Raw genomic sequence first — 24,715 nt, 5'->3', positions numbered from 1 at the left:
TAAGTATGCTAATTTATTCTATATTGGTGCAACTTTACTCAGTATGGTATGCATATTTTGTAAGTCTCCCTTCAATGCACATACATTATCAACTTTCATGAAATTAAACGCCCAATCTTATATACATACACACACACACACACATATATATATATATATATATATATATATATATATATATATATACATATGAATGATTTCATTGAAAAACTAATAATTCTTTTACTACGTATTTAATATAATAATTACGATGATAAATGAGTTACACCGAGATTTTAGATTATTTTATTAAAAGGAAAGAGAAAAGCGTTAGAAAGAAGACTCTTACACGAAAATTCAATTCCAAGATTGAAAAGATTTAAAGATCGTGCTCTTGAGTAAAGTAAAGTAAGTACCTATATCGTCTTTTTTAAAACGATTTATCTCTTTATCCTCTTAAAAATCATTTTTAATCTATTTAATGTATAAAATCGTTGATGTCTAACCATGATACAGGTGTTTCTTAAAAAGTTTATTTTTTTTTTTTATTAGAAATCTCTATTTATGTATTATATCTCACTCAAACATTATATATCGATCTATATAATCGTCGTAATTCTAAGAAGACGACATTCTCTGTTACAGATTAAAATTTCTCAATCTTTTCATCGCGCGTTTTAATACATTCGTTTTTAATAGTACCGCTTTTGAAAACGTTTGTATCGATATAAATCAAAATTAGACCGATAGATTAGATATTAGATCGATTAATTAGTTCGACCTACTATAACTTATATTACTTTAAAATCGAAGAATACTTTTACAAGAAGTTTGAAGAAATTCATGAAGAAATTTAATCTTCTTTACCTTTGGCGTAAGGCAAGTAAAAAACGTAGCTCGTTAAAAATGTAACCTTTTTATGATCGAACGATCCGTAGAGTTGAGAAACGTTATTGCAATATTAATTGTAAGAAGGATATTAGCTATCAATAATGGTGTAGGTGTATATATTATCGATAACTAAGATACTAATATGGAAACGTAGTCACATCGTTGTACTCTGATACGTACAACGGAGATAAGCGTGTAGATTAACATACGTCGTACGTATTTATGATACTAATACCTTTGCACGTGGTACATGCTCCTTTCATGATCCCAGCAAAGCAACATCTGCGACTAGTAATCATACGACGAAGGTTAACTATCAACACACAGAAACGAAACGAAACGAAACGAAACGAAAGCTTTGAAAACGAATGAAACAATTTTCAACGAGGAAATTCTATTTTGGAAATTCGATTTTACGTTTTCACTGGTAATCGTCGAACGACACTCGTTCGTTCATTCGTTGATTCATTCGTTAAGTTTCTATATTCGCCAATATCAAAGCTCGCGATTACTTACATTCGATTACATTTCGTTCGTGAGTACTTTTCGAAATCCAATATTTCCGATTAGAAATATCGTAAAAAGGAATAAATAAAAAAGTAAGATATTAGGAATTGATCGTTAGTAAGGGAAATACTCGTTAGAACGATAAAGAATTCTCGTTTAGGAAACTAAAGTAATAAAGTGATAGGAACGTCGAGTTTGAAAAGACTAACTTAAAGCTTTACGTTGTTTCTTTTTGCGCGTAAGTCAGCGAAAAAGGAAAATAGAAGGAAAATTCTAAAGAAAAGAAATATAAAGTAGAGAAAAAAAAAGGAGGAGAAAAAAGGAGGATGCTTGTAGGATTTGTTCTCGTTTATCGAACACTTCCAAACTTTGGCACGTTTTAAAGGAGAAAAGCATTATCGAGCTCGATCCATATGTCAAAACTGTACAATGAAGTTCTCGCTTGGGACCATTGGCTTGGAAAAAGAAAGAAAGAAAGAAAGAAAGAAAGAAAGAAAGAAAGAAAGAAAGAAAAAGAACGCAAGAAAGAAAGAGAAAGAAGAGAAAATGGAAAAGAAACGGACGGCGTTGATGTGGATTTGATCTCGAATGGCATTGGCTCGCTTTTCGTTCCGTTACCTTGTGAAAAGAAGAGAGAGAGAGAGAGATAAGGAGAAAGTTATAAAACGGGTAATCTACGATGTACGTGAAAATATCTTTGAAGAAATTCGGAGAAAAGCATTTTTCAACGAGCCCGATGACCTCCTTCTATGCTATTTTTCGAAGATTTAAAACTTTTCATAGATTGCAATTTGCGTTAACGTTCCGAAAAGATTTATCGTTCTGCATTAGGATGTAGATCAACGCGCTAAGATAAACAAGTACTATACCGTTCATTCAATTATCTTCGCAAGACTTACTCGTGTTCATTTTCTTCGAGTAAATACGTGCGAAGCGTGTAATTCAGAAAGAGAGAGAGAGAGAGAGAGAGAGAGAGAGAGAAGACTGGCAGCTGTTTATCCTGGGTGATCTGACTATTCATACCAAATGATTTCCCTAGCCATTGTTTACTCATCAAACAACAATTTACCAAGGATCAAGTGTACGATCGAATGAATATTTTCTCAAATCTATCAATAATTGATCATTCTAATATCTGACTTCATTCATATGAGAAATAATATTTTTATTTAATTGGAATGATTTCATTCGAGAGAATCATAATAAATAATTTGTTTTTTCTTTCTTTCTTTTCTTTTTTTTTTAATTTTTTACGACGATGTCCAATCAGAAATATGTTGTTGTATCTCCGAAAAGGATTTTCTTTATTATCTCGTTTATAGATTTTCAACGATTAGAGAATAAACGACAATGTGAGAAATTCGTAGTGGTTTGGATGAATCTATTAAGAGTCAATCGGAACCACTACCTATATCCCACTTGTTCCTCGAATTCAGTTTATTAGGGAAATAAACGATTAACAGTCGTATCAGCTTCTCGATTCTCTCTCTCTCTCTCTCTCTCTCTCTCTCTCTCTCCTTCTCTCTCTTTCTCTTTCTCTCATTCAACCCCAGAATATTCCACGAAATAGTCCTTCGATGGTCGTTGACTCTCTCATGCTTCGACAATTACGATTAAAAAAGAAAATTTTATGAGAGCAACAGAGAAAGTAATCGTTACCGAACCTGTTGCACCATCTCACGTCCCTTCTCAATGTCATTGACTTATAACACTCGTTATCATCGGCACATATCATTTTTCTCACTCTCGAAAATAATATTCGACGTTCGACGAATGGAGATAGAACGTGGCGAAGTATTCGGTCGAGAGACGGATCGAAAGAGAAACTTAAAAAAAAAAATAATAATTAAATAAAAAAATAAAGGAATGCAAAAAGAAAAAACGTAAAATCGTCCGCGAAAATATTCTGGAATTTTTAAAAAATAAAAGTGACACTTTCTAAGGGCGTTTAAAAAAATTTTAATGACATGATAATCGTCTTAATTATTATAGTTATCGTATATGAGATATATTGATATCCTATATGAGAATCATTTAAGAAATCAGCTGTTGATCCTTACGAGACGTTGTACATTTTAACTCGACGAATTATTCGTAATCCAAGTTGGCAATACTCGCGGGAGAGTCGTCGACAGGAATACTTGATAATGGCGAACGAGACGATGATGTCGTTAATATGACGTTAAAATTTATTGCCAACTAGGTGGAGAATTGGCCAAGGGAATCGTTAGGGGGATTAATGCTCAACGTCGCGACGCCGAACGATTCAAATGCCGTGAAGGCAATTAACGTTGCGTAAATTATTGCCAGCTGTAATTGCGACACGCGATCGACGTAACGTGACAATTTTCTAACGTCGAATGTAATAATTATCTACGATCGACTGATCAAGATCATCCCCTCGTTCCTAATTAAATAACGTTAATAAAAACGATCTTTGATTCGAACGAGTTATTTCTTTTCTTTTTCTTTTTTTTTTTTTTGCTTTTTCTCCGTATCGAGTTAACATTTGAAAGATAGAAACGGAGTTAAAAGTATCCTGATTAAATCGCGATACCTTTAGATACGAGAAATTTTCAACGAAAAGCCTATCCAGCATGATCGAAATAGACACCGAGTGAGAGACAGAGAGAAAGAGAGAGAGAGAGATCGAAACTGACCGTCGTCCGTTCAACGAATGTGGAATTTCAATTTCAAAAGTGGACATCGATCCTCTCGTCTCTCTCTCTCTCTCTCTCTCTTCCTCTTTTCCTCTCTCTTTCTCTTCACGTAGTCGAGCCTTCTTGCATCTCGCGAGAATGCATTCGCGAAGAATAAAACGTGGGTACTCTAACGGATACGAGAACACAATTTTCTTTATTAACATTATCGATTTTATCGAACGTCAGACAACACGTTTATAAAGAATACAAGAATATTTTCGATGCTAGAAAAAATGTAATTTAGCGAGCTTCTCTGCCAACATTTTTATTTTCTCGTCCTTATCTTTTCTTAATAAACAGACAGGTATATACGTACATACGTACCTATACACGGATATGCGCGCATATGTACGTACATAGATACGTACGTACATACTACAAAGAGATACAACGATTGATCTAAAATTCCAACGCTAGTATATATCTACTTACACGTATGTACGCATGTATGTTGCTACTACTCGAGCAGGAAACGCGAGTGTTACGACAACGTCCTCGACTTCATACATTTAGGACGTAAAGCCAAGCAACGCGTTATGCCGACACACAGAGGGCTGACATGTAACATACCTTTCTCCCCCTCGACATATTCGATATGACGTTGTATATGATGCTCTCTCTCTCTCTCTCTCTCTCTCTCACTCTTTCTCTTCCCTTTCCTCCCTTCCTCTCTCTCACCCTCTTCCATATCTCTTTGTAGACAAGATGCAAAGCATCAACTACCAATCCTCTCTCACTTTATGCTTCTCGTTTTCTCTCTCTCTCTCTCTCTCTCTTTCTCTTTCTCTTTCACTCTCTCGCTCGATCGCTCGTTCTCTACGATCTTCTCAAAGAACAGACCATTAGAATTATTTTGATATTATTAACCTCGTCCCTTGTCGAATTAGCTCCCAATCAACGACGTTCAATTTTCCACTTCCTACGCTTTTCCAACCTTCGATGATAATGACCGTCGAACAAACTTATGGATAATTACTTACCTCCATCCACGATAATAAGTGTCCGACTTTTGTACAAGAGTATAAGCAATTAAGAATACCGATTGAAACACGATCCTACGTACCAATTTTACTCTCTCACGTTTCTACGTGAGAAAGATGTAGAAAGATAATTGCCTGTCTTCCCCTTTTTTTTTCTTTCTTTCTTTCTTTCTTTTTTTTCGTAAACGAAAAGAAAGAAGAAAGAAAAAGAAAGCAAGAGAGAAGAACTCTTTTGAAAATAATAACGACGATAGAGCGATCTTCAAGATTTATTCGACGCTATAGATAAAGATCTAGATCTAGAGGAGTGATCTATCATCCGCGTAAAAAGATACATAACATTTTCTGCATAGCAAGCAGAAAGAAGAAAGCCGAGCATCCTAGACTCATTTAACCGAACACTTTCCATTACTCTACATGGTAAAGGACAAAAATAAACTCTTGGACCATTTAGTAGCTTTCTCTCTCTCTCTCTCTTTCTTTCTTTCTTTCTCTCTTTCGTGGATGAATTACAGACGGTTCAACAGGTATCACCAAAACTTCTGCAACTAGTTGCCAGCTCACGGAATAAAAGATACGATAGAGAAAAAGAGAGAAAGAGAGAGAGAGAGAGAGAGAGAACATTCTCAAATTCAAGAGATGCGTTCGCGTTAGGTCATTCTCTCTTAGAAATATTGTTTCGAGAAGCCTTGTGTCGTCGACATGAAGGGCCACTGTTCTGACTAACTACTTTAAATTGCATTGTTCTATGTGAACAACGAGATAGATAGATAGAGATAGACAGAGACAGAGAGAGAGAGAGAGAGAGAGAGAGAGAGAGAAGAGTAGAGAAGGAGAGGAAAGAGAACAAGGAAGTAGCCTGTACGAGAGCTGTTTCAAAATTCCATCTAGCTTAATGCATTTCGAAGTTTTGATTAGCGCCCGTCTCGAAGCTCGACGATGCTATGATTAATAATCTTCCTTCCGGAATGTTGCCATTATTTATTCGCTTATTTTTCGATCTTCCCAAGATTAATTAGTTTTACATCTTGTTTTTCATTCGTGTAAATAGATATATAAGAAAAGTAAAGCAGTAATTATTTTTATTGTTGTTGTTGATGTTGTTGTTGTTGTTGTTGTTATCGAATGATCGATTTGTTTAATTATGTAAGTATGTAGATATGTGTTTGTATATGCGATTGTAATGTGAATATGTATTAAATATTGTTACGTGATAACTCCTATGGTTTGATAACGTCATTAATACATTTTTAACTTGGTTTATAATAATAATTATTATTATTGTTAATTTACTTCCATTTATCAGGGTACGAGATCGATTAAAAAATACTCCGTTGAATCTAATCTTCCTTTTTTCTAAATACAAAAAATGTTTCGCTCGTGTGCACGAGGATGTTTGATGCTCAATGTTTCGAGATATTTTTTTGTTAAATATTGAGAATAATTCCTGTTAGAGATACTATCGATAGGATCGCGTTATGTAATATCTGTTGTTTTCACGTTTCTTTATATTATTCTCTCCGCTATTTCTCTGTATTTACGTTGCATTTTAATGTCATTAGATATTAATATGTCAATGAGGTATATTATTTTGTGCATAAATGTATGGTCGTTCGTGCATAAATATAAAATCGTATGTAAACGTTGTTATTATTACTATTATTAACGTTTTGTCGCTTTTTGTAGCTGGAGATCGATTCGTTTAAACAAAAAAAAAAAAAAAAAGAAAAAAAAGAGCAGGAAGGAAGAACAATGCTTTGAGAGTTTTTTAACGAATCGGAGCCTTTTGTTGTCAATTGGGGAATTTTCTACGATACAGTCAAAGAAAGAGGGAAAAAGAAAGAAATAGAAAAGAAGTCACCCTATTATTTCGATTTCATTCGAAACGATCTTTATTAGAAAGAACGAGAGATTCCTAGATTGAATGGAGTACTCGCGAGACAAACCGAGGAGACTGGACCCAAGGTCGATAATTGATTTTAGGCTAGAACGAATTTCTTTAAAAGGGAACACACTCCATTCGAAATTGGATTCACGAAAGAAAGCTCTACCCTGATTAATTCGCGACGTGTCACCGCCGTCAACGTTTCCTTCCCCTTTACGATCGACTTGCAAGACGAAAGCTATATAAAGAAACAGAGAGAAAGAGAGAGAGAGAGAGAGAGAGAAGGGTCATCGCTTTGCTAACTTTTTCTTTCCATCGATGGCACTTTGAACAAGTCGAAAGGGGAAGAAGATTGATGAAATTTGTAAAAGAAGAGTTAGCTAGGTGTATAAGCATTGACCGACAAATTGAAAATGGATAAAGATAAAGAAAATTACCACGCGAAAAAAGTTTATTTCATTTACGATGCGATTATTGAAATTACTTCGAGATCGGTCACGAAATATTCTTTATTCTTTTCTACGTGGGTAGAAATGGATGATAGATAAGGCAAGAAAAAGAAAAGAAAAGAAAAGAAAAGAAAAGAAAAGAAAAGAAAAGAAAAGAAAAAGGGACAGAAAGGAAAAAATGAAAAAAAAAACGAAAAAAAAAAAACAAGGAAAAGAAAATGGAAACGAAGATGATGAAAATGAGACGGAAAACATGGAATACCGCACGCTAAAATATAACTTCGTATAATTTCGTATCGTAAAGTAACAGTACGTCATGTAACATGATAATAAAGTTAAAATGTTAGCATTTCTAACCAACGTGAAAGAGAGAGAGAGAGAGAGAGAGAGAGAAAGAGAGAGAGAGAGTTCTAATTTAAACTTTGTCGGTATACTTCCGTCTCTCGGAAGTCTTTGGATAATCTGGCTGGCCATCGTCTCCCTCATTTCTTATTTACTTCATCCTTTTCTTCTTTTTCTCCTATCTCTTATCTTTTGGTTTTTCTTTTTCTTTTCTTTTTTCTATTTCTTCTAACATCCGGAATATTTAATTTCCATTGAAAATTAGGTAGATCGTATCAATCAAATATTTGGACCAAATAATGCATACGAATTAACACGATTTCAAGCGAGATATCAAAGAGTAAAGAAAAAGTGGCAGAGAGAGAAAGAGAGAGAGAGAGAGAAGATATCGATCTTTCTCATATTCTCTCTTTTTTTTTTCTTTTCTTACTATTTTTACTTTTCTACCCAGTACAATTTCTTCCAAGACGAGATCGTTCTTATTCTTACTTACTTATTTACTTTCTTTCTTTCTTTCTTTCCATCTTTCTTTCTTTCACAAGATTTAATTACGCTTTGTAACTATTTAATATCGTATCGAGCGATTAAACGAAACATTTGCACGCTTTAATTAACTCGTATCGACTCTTTCATTCCTCTATCCTTTTTTCAATCGTTTTTTTATCCTAATTTGTTTTCTTCTCTTTTCAATTCTCGATCGAGAGAACGTACGTCCGTAACATAACGTAATTTAACGTAACCTACGTATACTTATTTACGTAAACTTCCATTGTTTCGTTTCGTCGATTTCTTTTTTCTTCTTTTTGTTTTAAACTTTTTTATCTCACTTTCTCTTCTCGACCTATTAATACAATACCAATTTCACCCTCACAATAAGGAATAACGAATACTGATACCTTTCGATCGTCGAAACGAAATTATAGAAAAAAAAAAAAAAAACAAGAAACAAAAAAAAAATAATAATAATAATAACAAAAGAATAAAAAAGAAAGAAAAATTAAAAATATATCGAAATTCGTTGAAAAGGTCGGATCGAACAATCGAGCAAGTCGAAAAATTAATTCGAGTATCGATTTCCTCGAAAAGCAATCGGGAAAAAAAGAAAAGAAAAATTAGAAAAGAAAAAAATACACGTATATCGATAAATACGCCTTACTTTTCATGTTTTTCACATCGAATATTCGCCGTACGAAAAATACAATAGTTCTCTCTCTCTCTCTCTCTCTCTCTCTCTCTCTCTCTTCGTTTCTAACGTCTCTCTCTCTCTCTCTCTTTATCTTTTTTCTTCTCTATCACCTTCTCTCGAGGTACCAAACTTCGACGATAGCATTTTCCACAAGGATAACTGTACGTCGGATGCATATTTTATCCGCAATATTAGAACGCGAACGCCGGACGGAAATGGAAATACCGATATCTGATATTGATTTCCCGCGAGCGAACTCGCCTTTTCTCTTTCTCTTTCATCTCTCTCTCTTTCTCTTTCTCTCTCTCTCTCTCTTTCTCTCTTTCTCTTTCTCTCTTCCTCCTTTTTTTTTTCTTTCTGTCTTTCTCTCGCACAAACGGAAAACCCAATTACCGATAATGGATTTAACATTTTATATTCTGTGTCTCGTGGGAACTCGGAGTACGCACGTTCGGCTATCGTTAAAATACGATGAAGAAAGAACTTTGAGTGTGAAAGATAAAAGAAAAAGAATGAGAGAATGAAAGAGAGAGAGAGAGAGAGAGAGAGAGAGAGAGAGAGAGAGAGAAGGTAGAGGAGCGAAAAAAGAAATTTTATAAAAAAGTTCTTATCTCGCATATGTTGAAGTAAATGTTTAACAATCGTTCTACCGAGATAACTTGGTCCGGTTTCGCGAGTCAAGTATTTATGAAATTTGTTGGTTCCTGTTTTTAATTGACTTATTTATTTATTTATTTATTTATTTATTTATGTAATTTTGTTCCTTCTTCTCTGCCTCCTTTCATTTCATTTTGTACGAAAAACTCGCTAAGAAAAACTACTCGGCCCGATCGCTCTTCTTATTCTTTATTCATTTATGTATGAATGTACATAGATATCCATGTAGAAGTATATGTACCAAGCATTTTCCTAGTTGATTCATGCAAATGTATCGCTTCTAAAGTGACTTTGGATGACGATGAAACTATATTCTCGAGTTATCTCCGATAGCAAAAAAAGGAAGCGGAAGAAACAAATGCGAAGAGAGAGGAAAAAGGAGAACTAAGAAGTAAAAAAAAAAAAAAGACAAAGGATTAAAAAAAAAATAAAACGAAAAGAAGACGAAACAAAAAAGAGAAGAAAAACTTGTACTGTGCACCGTATATGATCGATGATATCTATCTGTGAATTGATACACCCTATGATTATATACGTCTATATGGTTTATCGAAGAGAACGCGAATTTTCGATTCTAGAAAAATGTTACGAGTAGATACTTTTCTCTTCGTTCTTTCCCGAATCGAAAGTTTGTAAAACGTTGTCCGGACAAGCGAAGATTTAAGAGAAAGAGAGAGAGAGAGAGAGAAAGAAAGCTCTCTCTGCGTTCCGTCGAGAGAAATTTCTACTCGACGTTTTTATTTTTCCTAGATATCGAACACACGTAAGAAACGATAGATCGATCGACCATCATCGATCAACGTCGGTATTGTTGATTAAATTCTACCTATCGACTCGATATACTCTATAAAATATGAGGCAAGTAAAGATGATTATTATTAAATATCTAATGGAGACGATAAAATAGTAGTGGATATATAATGATTAATTTCTATGATATATTAACACTCACCAGTTTTAACCATGCGTTCGTCGTTAGTATCTGATTCTTTTCATCCTGAAACAGAAAGCAAATGTAACTTATGGTTAAACGGTTACAACAAGTCTTTATGAGAAATGATATTAAAACAGTTTTTAAGCGACGGTCGAACTTTTAATTTCAACCAATTCAATGATTTAATTCGATGATTTTTTGTTTCGAAAGAAAAAACAAAATTATATCGCAGTAACATATACAGTAACATACGATATGATATAACGATTATTTATATATATATATTTCCTTTTTCTATAATCTCTTGGTATACACGTCAAAAAGAATCAAAGAGAGAAACAGAAACAAAGAGAGAGAGAAAGAGAGAGAGAGATAAAGACATAAAAGATTTAATTAACACTTTAACATATAGCTAAAAGAGCTTATTTCAAGCGTCAAACTAAATCTTCATATTTGATATTAATTACACATTCCTCCTATCAAAAACGAAACACACTTTGTTATATTTCATTTAATTCGACGTTAATATATTCTTTATTATTTATTTCGATAATGTTCAAACGGACGATTGATGACCATTTTGAACGATACGCTCTTTCATCCGGAGATTATCACGAATTTTATCGAATTTTGCGTGTATAAACAACAACAATAAAAATAACAAGACGTATGATGACACATATGTTCGTATTACATAAATGTTATCTAGACTGATATTTTCGAAAAAAAATTACAAAAAGAGGAGAAATAATAAGAGGGAGGAATCAACCTACCAACCTAACAACCTACCAACCTACCTATCTCTACCTACCTACCTACCTACCTACCTACCTACCTACCTACCTACCTACCTACCTACCGATCATATACGATCTAGAAAGAACGCGTTTTTGAAAATTGCGTACACAAACGTAAACTCAGGGAACGTATGCGATTCAAGAAGACACACGATAAATATTTATTCGTAAAATGAATAGGATCGTGAAATGATCCACGCGATAGAGCAGCGTACTCGTTGGTAGGCACAAACATGATAACGTTGTATGATAAACGTAATTCTCTCTCTCTCTCTCTCTTTCTCTCTTTTTCTGTTAATTTTTCTGAACGTTTTTTATAAATAATAATGATGATGATGATGATATTAATAATAATAATAATAATAATAATGTATCTAAAATAAACTAATAATAATTTATCAAAGAAATAAATATATAAATAATCGTTGAGTCTACGAAATTTTTTCTGATAATCAACTTTGTTTCTTTATTATTCTCGATAAATCGAAAAAAACCTCTCCAACAATTTTTCACACACGTTTATGTGTGTCTATCTGTTTGTTTGTCTGTCTTTCTCTGCATGCGCGTGTATTATCGCTTACGAATAAAATATCAATTTGTTTGCACACGTCTTTTTTAAACACGATCATCGGAATTCTCGAGGCGATTGGATATCTATTGAAATAAATCATGCCTGGAGAATAAACACATTTCTCCTTCGATTTCTATTATTATAATTTTCCTCTTTAACGAACACGAACCATTTGCAAATCTCACCGTTCTTACGTTAACGTTATACGAACTTTGTTACGAGTGTTATATGATTTTTCTACATCTATCATTCTAAAGAGAGTGGATCGGAATATGAAAAAGAAAAGAAACAAAAAGAAAGAAAACAGGAAAATAGAACATTTTTATTAAGAGATAAATAAAATTATGCGTTCGTATAATTTTATGTAAGTAAATAAGCGTGGAAATCGATGAATTTTTTCGAATGATTTAAACAAAAAAAAAAAAAGAGAGAGAAAGAAAGAAAGAAAGAGCAAGAACAAGAGAAAGAGAGAAATGGTGCAAAGTGTTGGACGGTGTAGAAATTAACACGGCTTGTTCTCCGTTTCTTCGTACAAAGGAGTATTCCACTTTAGCTGAAGCTTCTGCCGACGTAAAATCCTCGATAATTAAGCATACGTACAACGTGAAACATGGAACACGATTAAAACCACAGGACGTGCAAACACACTGGAAAAGGAGGTTCATCCGAGTCTGTGCTTATGCATTAGATAATACATAGACGAAGAGAAAACGTCTTTACTATATACATATATATATATATATATGTGTGTGTGTGTATGTATGTATGCATACATATATCTATGGATATGCATACATTATAGAGTACAGTTTAAAGTACCTTGTAACGGGTAATTTAATCTTTTGTCGTTAATGATTCGAATCTTCCTTTTTCATCTCCTCTCTTTTCAAGTCTCAGATCAAGCAGAGAAAAAAATAATAATAAAAGAGGGGTTAAATCGTTATTTCACGAGAACTGCATGACGATTGAATTCTTTCTTCTTACTAACTAGATGCAACGAACACAACGCGCAAAACAGCGTATCAAATGGTAAAGAAATCTTGTCGCGTCTGAAGTCGACGTGCGAGATTAACGAACGATGTCGCATCTCAAATCGAAAGTTCTAACAAATGGAAAGAGATTCAGTGACAGTAATCGAAATTTTTCACGCGACGCTGTTCGATACTTCGTCCTTGGAAAAAAGTATTCCGAACGAGTCCTTGGAAAAGAAAGAAGGTTGGAACGTTATTATAATTCTTTTTTTTTGTGTTTTTAATCGCGTTCCGATTTTATTTCTTTTTTTTTTTTCTCTTTCTGTTTTATTTCTGTTCTTCTCTTTTCGACGAATATTATCTGGAAAAAAAAATTCTAATAAACGAGGTCAAATTCTTGTCCAAAACGAATCAACGAGTGATCTTGCGATGAGAGAGGAAAGAGATTGAGATCGCACACTTTTTTCAGACGGATATAAATCGAAGTTTACTCGCACGAGGGAAAGATAACAAAATGAAAAAAAAAAAAGAAAAATATAAAGACTTGTTAAAAAACAAAAACATTTTATTCGTATTTTCTTTCTTTCTTTCTTTCTTTCTTTCTTTCTTCTTCCGTTAACATCTGATCTCTTTTTCTCTTTCTCTTTATATATAATGAAACATAAAACTCGGAAATATTCTTGTAAATAGATAAAAAAGTTACGAACAAAGATGAAGAAGAAGAAGAAGAAGAAGAAAGAAAAGAAGAAAGAAAAAAAGAAAGAAAGAAAGAAGGAAAGAAAAATGAAGATAACAAAAAATCAAAGTCCAGATAAAAGAAGAGAAAGAAGTATTTTATAACACGGTAAGGATTGAAATAGGGTGAATGATATACAACCATGGTACGAGAGATCTGTTTTGTCCAAAAATATTTCCTGTGCGACATTTTTCCCCTTACCAACTTTAAAAACTTGCTTGAAACTAAGCAATACAGTGAAAGACGTAGGAGACATCAGGGAGCATGAAATAATAAGAAAGCTACTACGTACTCGCAAGGATGAATGAAAGAAAATTTATGGAGGTTATTTTTCGTGGACCCAACTGAGAACTTACGTATACATATATACATACATATATATATATATATGTCTGTGTGTGTGTGTGTGTATTTGTTTATGTTTATGTATGTCTCTATTTACCAACGTTATATCCTGTTATCAAACGTATAATCATCGCAACGAAAAAATTGATAAATTAAAAGTATAAGCATTGATTTTTCAAAGTTGAATAATAAACATAACGAAATAACGTGGCTTTATTAATAATAAATTACGCGGTTCGAATAATAACCCAACATAATCGATAAGTTTATTATTTATTTACGAGACGACTGCATAATAATGCATTTTTCTCACTAGTAAATTGCCGACGATATTACGTAGTAATTATAAACGATAATTAAAAACTCCTCTGTAATAATAATAATATTTCTCTCGCGTAGATCATTGTAGATTTATCTGAACGTATTGAATTATCTATCGATTCGAAAATAATATTCTTTATCGTTCTTTTTTTCACGAATAAAAAATGATTTAACCAACGTTTATGCATACCGAAACAATATCCTGACGTTTATCTTTTTTATCGTACGAAAATAGAAAAAAGAAATAAAAGGAAAGAAAATTTCATTCTACTATAAGGCCTTTTACTATTGGCCTCTTATTTCTCATGTGTCCTTCTTATATGCGCACGAGAGTTTACATTGAAATTGAATCGTAGATATCTCTTACGTACCCTATCTTGATGCAAAATTTTCTCGTAATGCGTAAATATGTGAGTGTTCAGATAGTAACTACATATATGCATATGAAATAAATAAATAAATAAGAAATATATATATAAGAGAAGAAACTGTATACATAGAGATATAAGTAAGTAGGTACATGGAGGCGCATTATCACAGTCACAATCTCCGGAGCGCAAATATAAATGAAGCAAAGAAAACGAGCAAGTGAGAGAAGGCAAGAGAAAGCAAAAGAAAGAGAGAGAGAGAGAGAGAGAGAGAGAACTTTGCTTGCAAATATGGAAAACTTAATGCAACGTCTTCGTTCGTTCGTTCGTTCGTTCGTTAACATTTCTCTTCTGCACGTAATCCTTGCATTTCTCGAAAATTTCAAGTTAAATAAATATACCTCTACTAATACATACTAGTATACTCGAAAATGAATAAGATCTGACCTCGTTGTGAAAAGCTTTAATTATCAAAGCGACGACATCTTTTTCTTTCTCTTTCTTTTCCTTTTACGTAGATACATAGACGTATAGACGTAAATCTATATCGTATTTATAATTATTTACGTAACTTTATTTTTATCACGTAACAACAAAATACGTAAAGAGATATATATCGTTCTACTTGGGTGTTTTTTCTATTTTTTTTTTTTTTTTTTTTTTTTTTTTTTTAATATTCATGATAACGAAAAAGAGAGAGAGGGGAGAGGAGAGAGAGTGTGTGTAAAATAAAAAGTGAGAGTAAGAGAGAGAAAGAGAGAGAGAGAGAGAGAAGTATATCTAGTACGTGCGACAACGTATCGGATTGGATATTAAATGAAGGAGATCATTGATTACGTATAACGAAGCCATCGATGTTGCGCTACGATATCGAATTTCACGGACACATTCATTGACATTGAATGTTATTATCGTTAATGGCAGGAAAGTCAACGTGCGACGTGGTGATATAAAGAACGCGTGAAAACGAACAGGGAGAAAAGGAGATCGACTCTGAGAGCACTCTAAACTCTCTCTCTCTCTCTCTCTATCTCTCTCTCTCCCCCTCTTTATACGTATGCGGTTCAACTAACCTCTATATATGTTACAAAGGAGACGAGAGGCATAATAGAAAGCTTTCACAACAAACTTCCATTGGTCTATGGATATATGGCACTTCGTAGTATTGTGCATTTTAATGTCGATAGAAATGGTAATGGCTGTCGATGTTATATCGTTGAGAGAGAGAGAGAGAGAGAGAGAAAGAGAGAGAGAGAGAGAGAGAGAAAGAATAAATCTGTTCCCTTCTTTCGTTTAAAAAATTTTTTACAAGACTGTTCGAATTTATTATATTTTTTTTTTCTTACATTAATATGTATATATTATATATAGATTTATATATATATATGTATGTATGTATGTATGTATATGAATTTTTTATTAATAAAGAAATAAAAGAAAAATCGTTCAACTTCGTTAAATAGTGAAAGAGAAAAGACGAAGAAAAAAAAATTGAATTTTATAAAAACTCAGAGATACTCACCACGTCGATAATTTGTTGCAACGTTATCCCAAATTTAACTTCCAATGGTTCGCTCTCGTTGGCTACTGGCCGTTCCAAAGTGTTGTAATTCAACAACAAGTTATTTAATAATCGTTTCTCGTGTTGTCCACCAAGGCTCTCTGTAAACGAAAGAAAAGAAAGATTTACAGAATTATGTATGAAACATTCTCCCGTTTATTTATCACTTAAACTATTATTTACATTTTATAAGAACGTAAAGATAAATAATTCCACAATATATTACACACATATATATATATATCCCTACATATTAAAAAAAAAATTTTGTATATTAAATCTCATTAGAGCAGACGTAAATTTTTATTATCAGAATCATTCAAATATTTTTTAAAAAAGAAAGATGATCGTTGCCAACGACGTCGACAAATTTTTCAATAAAACAAACGAGACGAGATTGAAATGTTCGATCGTAATGATCGACGATTAGTAGAATGGCTTTGAGATAAAACTGTCGGTTGCGTGTGCCGGACGCTGATAAAGGGAATGAAAACCTTGGGTCCTTCCTTTTCCTTTTCCTTTCCATTTTTCTCTCTTTTTTTTTTTGTTCCTTTTTTCTTTTTTCTTTCCATTCATTTTTATGCTCTCTACGAGCATAGTATAAACGAGGCTCCTTTTTAGGATAATGACCAGTCAGCGGAATAATTAATTATTCTTTTCGAATTGACTTTACTCTGTATAAAAGAATATCCCGATGATATCGATGGTAAGTTTCTATGAGAAAAAAAAAAAAAAAAAAAAGAAAAAAAAATAGACGTAAAAATCACGTACCCCTAGACAAATAGAGGAAGAAGAAATGAAATTGTTAAACAAAAAATATGACTTCATTTCTTTCTTTTATTTCTTTTTTCTTTTTTCTCAAACTCATTCTTGATATGTACGTACGTATGTTGTGTGTGAAAATATTTCATTCCCTATTCATAGAGAGAAGCTCGAAAAGACACTTGTTGCACGTGTGTTTGTGTGTATCTACGATTATAAAAATAACAATTATATACATTATCTTATCGTAATAAAAAATTACATATTCGATATGCGAAACATTGTTTAGTTGTTAACAAAACTATAACACCTTGAGAATAACAAAATTCGTAAATGAACCTATTGAAATGTTTTAACATCGATACACTTTTGTAATTTATAGAATGCGAGTGTCTGCAAATTCCATTAAAAGTATTCTCCGTGATAACGCTTACTAAGGGCATAGTTAAAGGGTATATATATATATGTAGAGAGAGAGAGAAAGAGAAAGAGAGAGAAAAAACAGGAAAAGAAAAAGAGAAAGAAAGAGGAGAAAAACGAGGAAAAGGGATCGGTTAGAACGAAGCGCAAGCAGAGAGCACAATTAATGGCCCAAGCCAGATCTAAATCCTACGTAGGCTCTTAAAATCCTTCTTAACGATAAAAAGCCATATGAGAGAAATCGTCCAACGATATTTTATTTGGTATTGGATGACACTATATCGATTTGCTGGCGCGATAAATCGATAAATCTAATATCACGAGCAATATCTTTACGACCTAACCGAAACATCCTCCGTACACGTAACTATAATACCTACGTATATATGTATGTACGTATGTATGTATGTACGTATGTATGTATGTATGTATGTGTGTGTATATAACAAATCAAGATAAAAAATCGTAGTGGAAAGTTGGAAAAAGGATATCTATTATATTTTCGATTGTAATTTCTCACAAAAACAAGAAAAAAAAAGAAACGACAAAGAAAATAGAAAAGCCTGATAGAAACATCTTAAGAATGTATCGGGATTGGTAATATATCTTAACAAACGAACAGTGTTTAGAATTCTTTCGAGATACTTAGGACGTAGGTGAGTACATACCAGGTATACACGATTAGTGCATACTTCGAAACAATTCCGAAACTGAACTCACTCAGAAATTGGGAAACAATGCGAATCGTGTAGCTTACTATGCTCTCTCTTTCTCTCTCTCTCTCTCTCTCTTCCTTCTCTCTCTCTCTCTCTCTCTCTCTCTCTCTCTCTCTCTCTCTCTCTATCTATCTTCTGAATTGTAAATCGATATAGACATTTCCATGTGTTCATTGTCCACTGTAAAGCTGCTCTAATTTATTACTGAAAAGCAATAGCTAAAACAAGAGAGAGAAAGATAGAAAGAGAGAGAGAGAGAGAGAATGTATGTAGACTGAGAAAGAGAGAGAGAGAGAGAGAGAGAGAGACAAACAGTACCTAATCCTTGGACAAAGTTGGCAGAACTCTATTCATCCGAATTGAACAAAATCGTACTCAGGTTTGAAGCAATGAAAGCAAAGCTTCTCGAGATCGAATGTGAAATGCAACAGGATTCTGTAGCACGTTTCTGTCGTTTCAGGTGTAGAATAATGGCGTTCTTTGTCCATCGTAGAATTCGTAGCACGTGCGACTATCGAAGGCCGAAGAGAAGAGGAAAGAAGAGAAGAGAAGAGAAGAGAAGGTGTGAAAGGATGTTATAGAGACAGAAACAGAGAAACAGAGAAGCAGAGAGAGAGAGAGAGAGAGAGAGAGAGAGAGAGAGATAGATAGATCGAAATATCGCGAGTACACAGATACAGAATCATGAAAGTAGTGCACAAGAAGAGACTTTATACAGATTGAATTTCCTCTCTCTCTTTCTATCTCTTTCTTTCTCTCTCTCTCTCTTTCTTTTTCTTTCCTTCTCTTTCTTTTTCCATGTCTTTTTACTTTTTTCTCTTTCTACGTTTCCTTTTCTCTGCTCGGTATTCGGAAGGCAAAGTTCGTACGTGAAGTAAGGGAGGTTCGAAATTGTCCTACAAAATTCAGCATCCCCCCAATCTCCTCCACCTCTGTCGCACAAGTCCCAGTAAAGATCGCGAGGACGCTCGAGACGCCATTTTCGGTTGGCGATCACGTATATCCGTATCTCGTCCGGTAAAAATTGGGGTCCGTTTCTATATCAAAGGATATGGTGAAATAAGAACATAGAACATAGTCCGGATACGTGTCTCCGTGTATTATTTCATATGTCTTATCTTAGATATATGTATATATATTTATTTATTTATAAGAATACACTTTCGATAAAATATTTTCTCTCTTTTTGACAATGTTTGAGTTAGATAATTAAAAAGGACGTTTACGATTTACGCTTTATATAATATTATATTATATTATATTCTATGTCATGGACTGATGGCAAGTATTGACAGTCTTATAACTCTAAGTATCGACGAGGTAATATATAAGAGAATGAGAGAGAGAGAGAGAGAGAGAGAGAGAGAGAGAGAGAGAGAGAGTATTAAAAGTCGTACGAGTTTCAAGGTTGTTTTAACGGTTAAGAATTAAGTACCGCGAAAATGGCCCCAACGAAACTGGGACGAGAACGTTCCTTCTTGAAAGTCTCGATGCATGAAATGTACGTAACTCGAAGTAGGTAGGTATGTAAGTACCTACCTATACTTTGAGAGAGAGAGAGAGAGAGAGAGAGGGAGAAAGAGAGACATCGTTTATAGATTATATAATAAGGAACTCGGCCAAGTTCTTTCTCTTTTTTTTTCTTCATTTTCTTTTTCTTCTTTCTTCTTCTTCTATTTTCTCTCTCTCTCTCTCTCTCTCTCTTTCTTCCTCCTCCTCCTCCTTCTCCCAACATATAAATTGAGATTCTTTCAAGAGATGAACGTCGATGCACCGACACTTTGCGAAATATTTATTCGTTTACAAAATTCATTCGTTAAAGCCGCTCGTATTTCTCCGAGCCGGCGCGATAAATTCTTTCGGACGTTGGTATGAGGAGGATAAAATATTACCAGCTTGAGCATTATCGTAACCTGTTAAATTATGAACAGAAGCTTGGTATTCCAAAGGTAAGTACGAAGAAGATTAACTTCGGAATATTGAACGAAGAATGAGAGAGAGAGAGAGAGAGAGAGAGAGAGAGAAGAAGGAGAGAAGAAAGAGTAACCAAGCAGAATAAACTAATTTACTGTCGTTATTGTTATCTTCTTTATAATAAATAATACGTTGTTGCGTGATCGTAATAAATAAGATTATTTCTAACAGGGACAAGTTCGACGATTATTGATTTATATTTCATATTTTTCCAATTGAAATAGCTTTTATTTTGTTATCGTTCATTATCGAGGATTTACGTAAATTTAAAATAATTTTTTCACCTACACACACACACACACACATATGTATGTATATTCTCTTTTTCTTTTTGTTCGAAATTTTATTAAAAATACGACTGATTCGTCTCCGTATCTTATTCTTCGATCTCGAATCGAAATAATGAAACTACGGTGTGTCTAATACGTATCCATCCTTACTAATTAGAATCAATTATACGACAAGTTTACGAACAGTGGTAAAAGACACCGCCATATTCAGTTAATAGACAGACGAACTGTTATAATAGTACTGTTCATTTTCGAAAATGTAGAAGCAAAACGGATACGATGCATCTACCGTTAATTCCTTTGTGTGGTTAAGGATAGACAGAATACGAATAATACTCGATACTTTTCAAAAGGAGTTATTCGCTCGACTGCGATATTACATTGGTATCTCTTCGCTCGATTCAAACTACTTACTACTAGTTAACTTTATTACGAATTGTAGTTGTCGGTGAGTTGGATGTTTTGAATATTTTTCTTTTTTTCTCTTCCCTTTTTTCTTTTTTTCCTACGAACGATAAAGAGTGAAATAAATCGTCGCACGATATTGTCAATAATACCTAATTGTTCTACCTTGATATACGATATTAAATAATTTTCTATTAAACGTAACATTTATTATCAATAAATTTCAAACATACGAGAGCATGTAATATTCAATGTTAATTGCTCTAACGATCTAATAACAAATATATGAAACTGTGTTAATAATATATTTCTATCTCTCTCTCTCTCTCTCTCTCTCTCTCTCTCTATCTATCTATCTATACATCTACCTACTTATTATTTTCTATTACAAGAAAATAATTACGAAGGAAGTGAATGTGAATAATCAAATTAGTTTTATCTAATGTACGTCAAATAAAGTTGTACTTTGTGACATCTGTTAGAGCAATAAAGAGAAACGAAACGAATTGATTATTTGTTTTCCAAGGAAAATTCGTTCCTCGATAAGGAACGTAACACGTTTATTCGAAGGGACGGAAGAGTTCCCTTAAAATACCGATAAAATGAAATCAATAATTATCGCGCTCTACTTATCGTGGCAACTACGACGACCACCGTCGTTTACTTCGTCGTCGTCGTCGTCGTCGTCGTCGTCGTCGTCGTCGTCGTGGTCGTCGTTTCGACGAAGGCATAGATCGAAAAAAGAAACGAAGCGATTAAAGCGTATGTTCTTTCTCTTTCTCTCTTTGAAGAATAATACAACTCTATGACTTCGTAATAAAAATTCTGCGATTTTCTCTGACTATGTAGAAGAGACGAAAAACGGACTATGAACCCTTTTAGTGATCTTCCAGGTAGAAAGTAATTGATTGTACTTGGACGCCATTTTGAGTTTCTACTCTCCAAAGAAAGAGAAACGAGAAACGGAGAAAAGGAGAAAGAGGGATGAAACGCGTTCTACGATTCGCTCGAACGAAGGAAAACGACGGTAATAATTAATGAGACGTGCTTAAAAGTCGGTAGAAGAAAGTTTCCGCGGGAAAACTTTCTTTCCTGTGGAAAACTCCGAGAAAAACGTGCTCTGCATGGATTCTCAATGAGAAATGATATAAAATTCGAGATATAAAGAAATTTCGTTTGGTTTTCTTTTCTCCCCCTCTCCCCTCCTCTCTCTCTCTCTCTCTCTCTCTCTGTGTCTCTTCCTTCGTTAACAGAGAAAAAGAAAAAAGAAGAGAAGAGAAGAGAGAGAGAGAGAGAGGGAGAGTGAGAAAAAAAGCAAAAGAAATTAACGGATAAAAAGAAAGGAAGAAAGAAAAAAGAAACAAAACGAACCAAAGAGGATAAGTTTACGGATATAAAGAGGATCAAGATCGGATCGTTGTTATTTCTCTTGCAAAGGAAAAAAAGAAAAAAGAAAGAAAGACAGAAAGACAGAAAGAAAGAAAAGAAAAAGAAAAAAAAAATGTTTTCGAGGAAGCTTTCAAAGAGGAGATACCATTCGGCAGCATAATTTTCTCGTCAAAATTAATCCTAATTTCTTTTTTTCCCCTTTTCTTTCCCTACTCCCATTCTCCCTTTTCCCATTTCTCTTTTCTCTTTATTCCAAATACGTTTAATTCAATTCCACGAACAACTTCCAAAAGTTACATAAGTATACGTATTACGTTTAACTAAATCTGCCAAAAAGTTTTCTTTTCTCCTTCTACCGACCCACACTCTCACCCCTTCATCCCCTTCCTTCTTCCTCCCCGTCGTTCTCTTTCCGTTTCAACCACCCACCTCTCCTCATCGAAAATCCCATGATTATTCCTACATATAGATAAATTATGCATGAATAGGTAGAACGCTAAAATCACTTGAATTTCCTCGAACATTCGTAATAACCCGGTATTCTCTCACCCGAATTCTCATTAAAACGTTGTAACCATAAAGATCATCATTTTATCTCTATACGCGAACTTTATCATCGGTATGATATTTTATAACCATTTCGAATTACAACTTTACAAGAATTAATGCACGTTCTTACACGCTTTATACATGGACATTCGGTATTATAAGTTATGATTCGCAAGCTCCTTTAATTTCTACCTTCTTTTTACGACCTCGTCCGCGGTAATGACGAATCTTTTAAAAGATAATAAAATAATATTAATGTTAATCATGAATCAGCCGACTTTATCTCCGAAATGTGATTTGTGAAAAATGAAATTCGTTCAAGAATTTTTAAGTTCGACTAAAAAGAGAAAAGAGAGAGAGAGAAGAAAAAAGAAAAAAAAGGAAACAAAAGGAATGATCTCGCATTTACTTTACTTATTGTTGGATGGGTAACAAGAGTTAAGATCATCTTTGAACGAACTTTCGAATCAACTTGGACGAGAAAGAACGAAGAAAGAAGATGAAGAAAAATGTCACGTAATTATGTCTGCAAATTGGTCGATCTCAAACATCTTCAATTTTTCTTCGTGATTAGAAAAGTATATTCTATGGGAGAAAGATTGTTTCGATTGTTCGATACGATTTCATGGAATTTTTTTTCTTCTTTTTTTTTTTCTTTCTTTTTTTCTTTAACAAAATCGACGAACGAGCATATAACTAAAGGAAAACAAACGGAACACGAGGTATATCGCCTTTAACTTCGTTCTTTGTACGCTACCGACAAATCGTACTCATATTTATATGCACCATTACGCATGTGATAATACACGTGTGTGTATAGGTAACAAAAAAAAAAAAAAAGAAAATGAGAAAAAAAAAATCTCACACACGAAACATCATTATTATTCTATTTCTTTTGTTACAATTTTTTTTTTTTTTTTTTTTTTTAATTAAATCGATATTGATAATCAAAGTCGAATTAAAATCGGCACCGAGCTTGCGATAAGTTTCACGATTTTTTAATTTGCGTCATCCAAATAAATCTATAATCCTAATCGAAAAAGTTACTTTTAGGTATCGCATGTTTGTAATCTGATTGAAATTAATAAAGAGAAAAATAAAATAATAAAAAAGGAGGAAATGAATAAATAAAAGATTAATAAAATAATACGAGTTCGTACACGATTGAATAATGGGAATAAAAATTAATTTTTCGGAATAGATTTCATTTTAATAATGGCGTCTATCGTTATGGATTGTATTTGATACATGTTGACGATCGATCGAAAAGATCAGAAATAATAATGATTCGAACTTCGTCATCGTCATCGTCATCGTACAATTTGCCAAATACGTTGTTAACTCGTATACCTGTCCGATATCTATTCTTTTTTTCTTTTTATTATTATTTTCATTTCTCTTCGCGATTGTTTTTTCGTTTTTTGTTTTTCCCTGGCACTCGGGATAATTCGATAAATTGAAAAGGAAGGAGATATGTTGTCGACTACGACTACTACGATTACCATTACGACAACTACAACATCTACGACGACGACGACGACGATGATATGACGTTGAATTGGATAGATCGATTCTGTAAAAGACAGATATATTGATACAGATATTATGTCGACAAGGGTATTCTATCAAAATGTATATCAAAATGTAAAATAGCTTTTAGCAATAACTTACACAAAACTAAAATGTCTGTCAAGGGGAGAATTTTTGAAACGAAATTAAAAACAAGAAAGAAAGGAATAGAACGAAACGAAACAAATAAACATGAAAACAAACAAATAAATAAACAAACGAACAAACAAATAAACAAACAACCAAACAAACAAACAAATAAATAAATAAAGGAAGAACAAAAAAAAAACAAGAAAGGGATATAAAAAAATAAAAAATACTTTCGAGACGATCGAGTATCATTCGAATAATATCGAATATACTGTTTCGATTCGTTATCGACGAACACTAACGATAAAAAAAACAGCCATGGCATATGTCACTCTCGTTACACGATTCGGCTAATCAACATCTGTCAAA

General features: G+C 33.4%; 1 protein-coding gene across 11 annotated transcripts in view; it reads right to left on the bottom strand.

Annotated features, from left to right (window-relative positions):
* The window catches only part of LOC127066243 (acetylcholine receptor subunit alpha-type acr-16), a 262,034-nt gene that overhangs the window by 152,223 nt on the left and 85,096 nt on the right, over positions 1-24,715 (bottom strand). For all 11 annotated transcript variants that reach the window (XM_050999730.1, XM_050999731.1, XM_050999735.1 and 8 more), the window contains 2 exons: positions 16,144-16,283; positions 10,531-10,575 (listed from right to left, as the gene is read on the bottom strand). In XM_050999730.1, coding sequence (XP_050855687.1) covers positions 10,531-10,575; positions 16,144-16,283 — 185 coding nt within the window. The remainder of the gene's footprint in view (positions 1-10,530; positions 10,576-16,143; positions 16,284-24,715) is intronic.

The sequence above is a fragment of the Vespula vulgaris genome, chromosome 9 (assembly GCF_905475345.1).
Source record: "Vespula vulgaris chromosome 9, iyVesVulg1.1, whole genome shotgun sequence".
Taxonomy (NCBI): Eukaryota; Metazoa; Arthropoda; class Insecta; order Hymenoptera; family Vespidae; genus Vespula; species Vespula vulgaris.
This window is presented reverse-complemented; position numbering and strand designations above follow the sequence as displayed.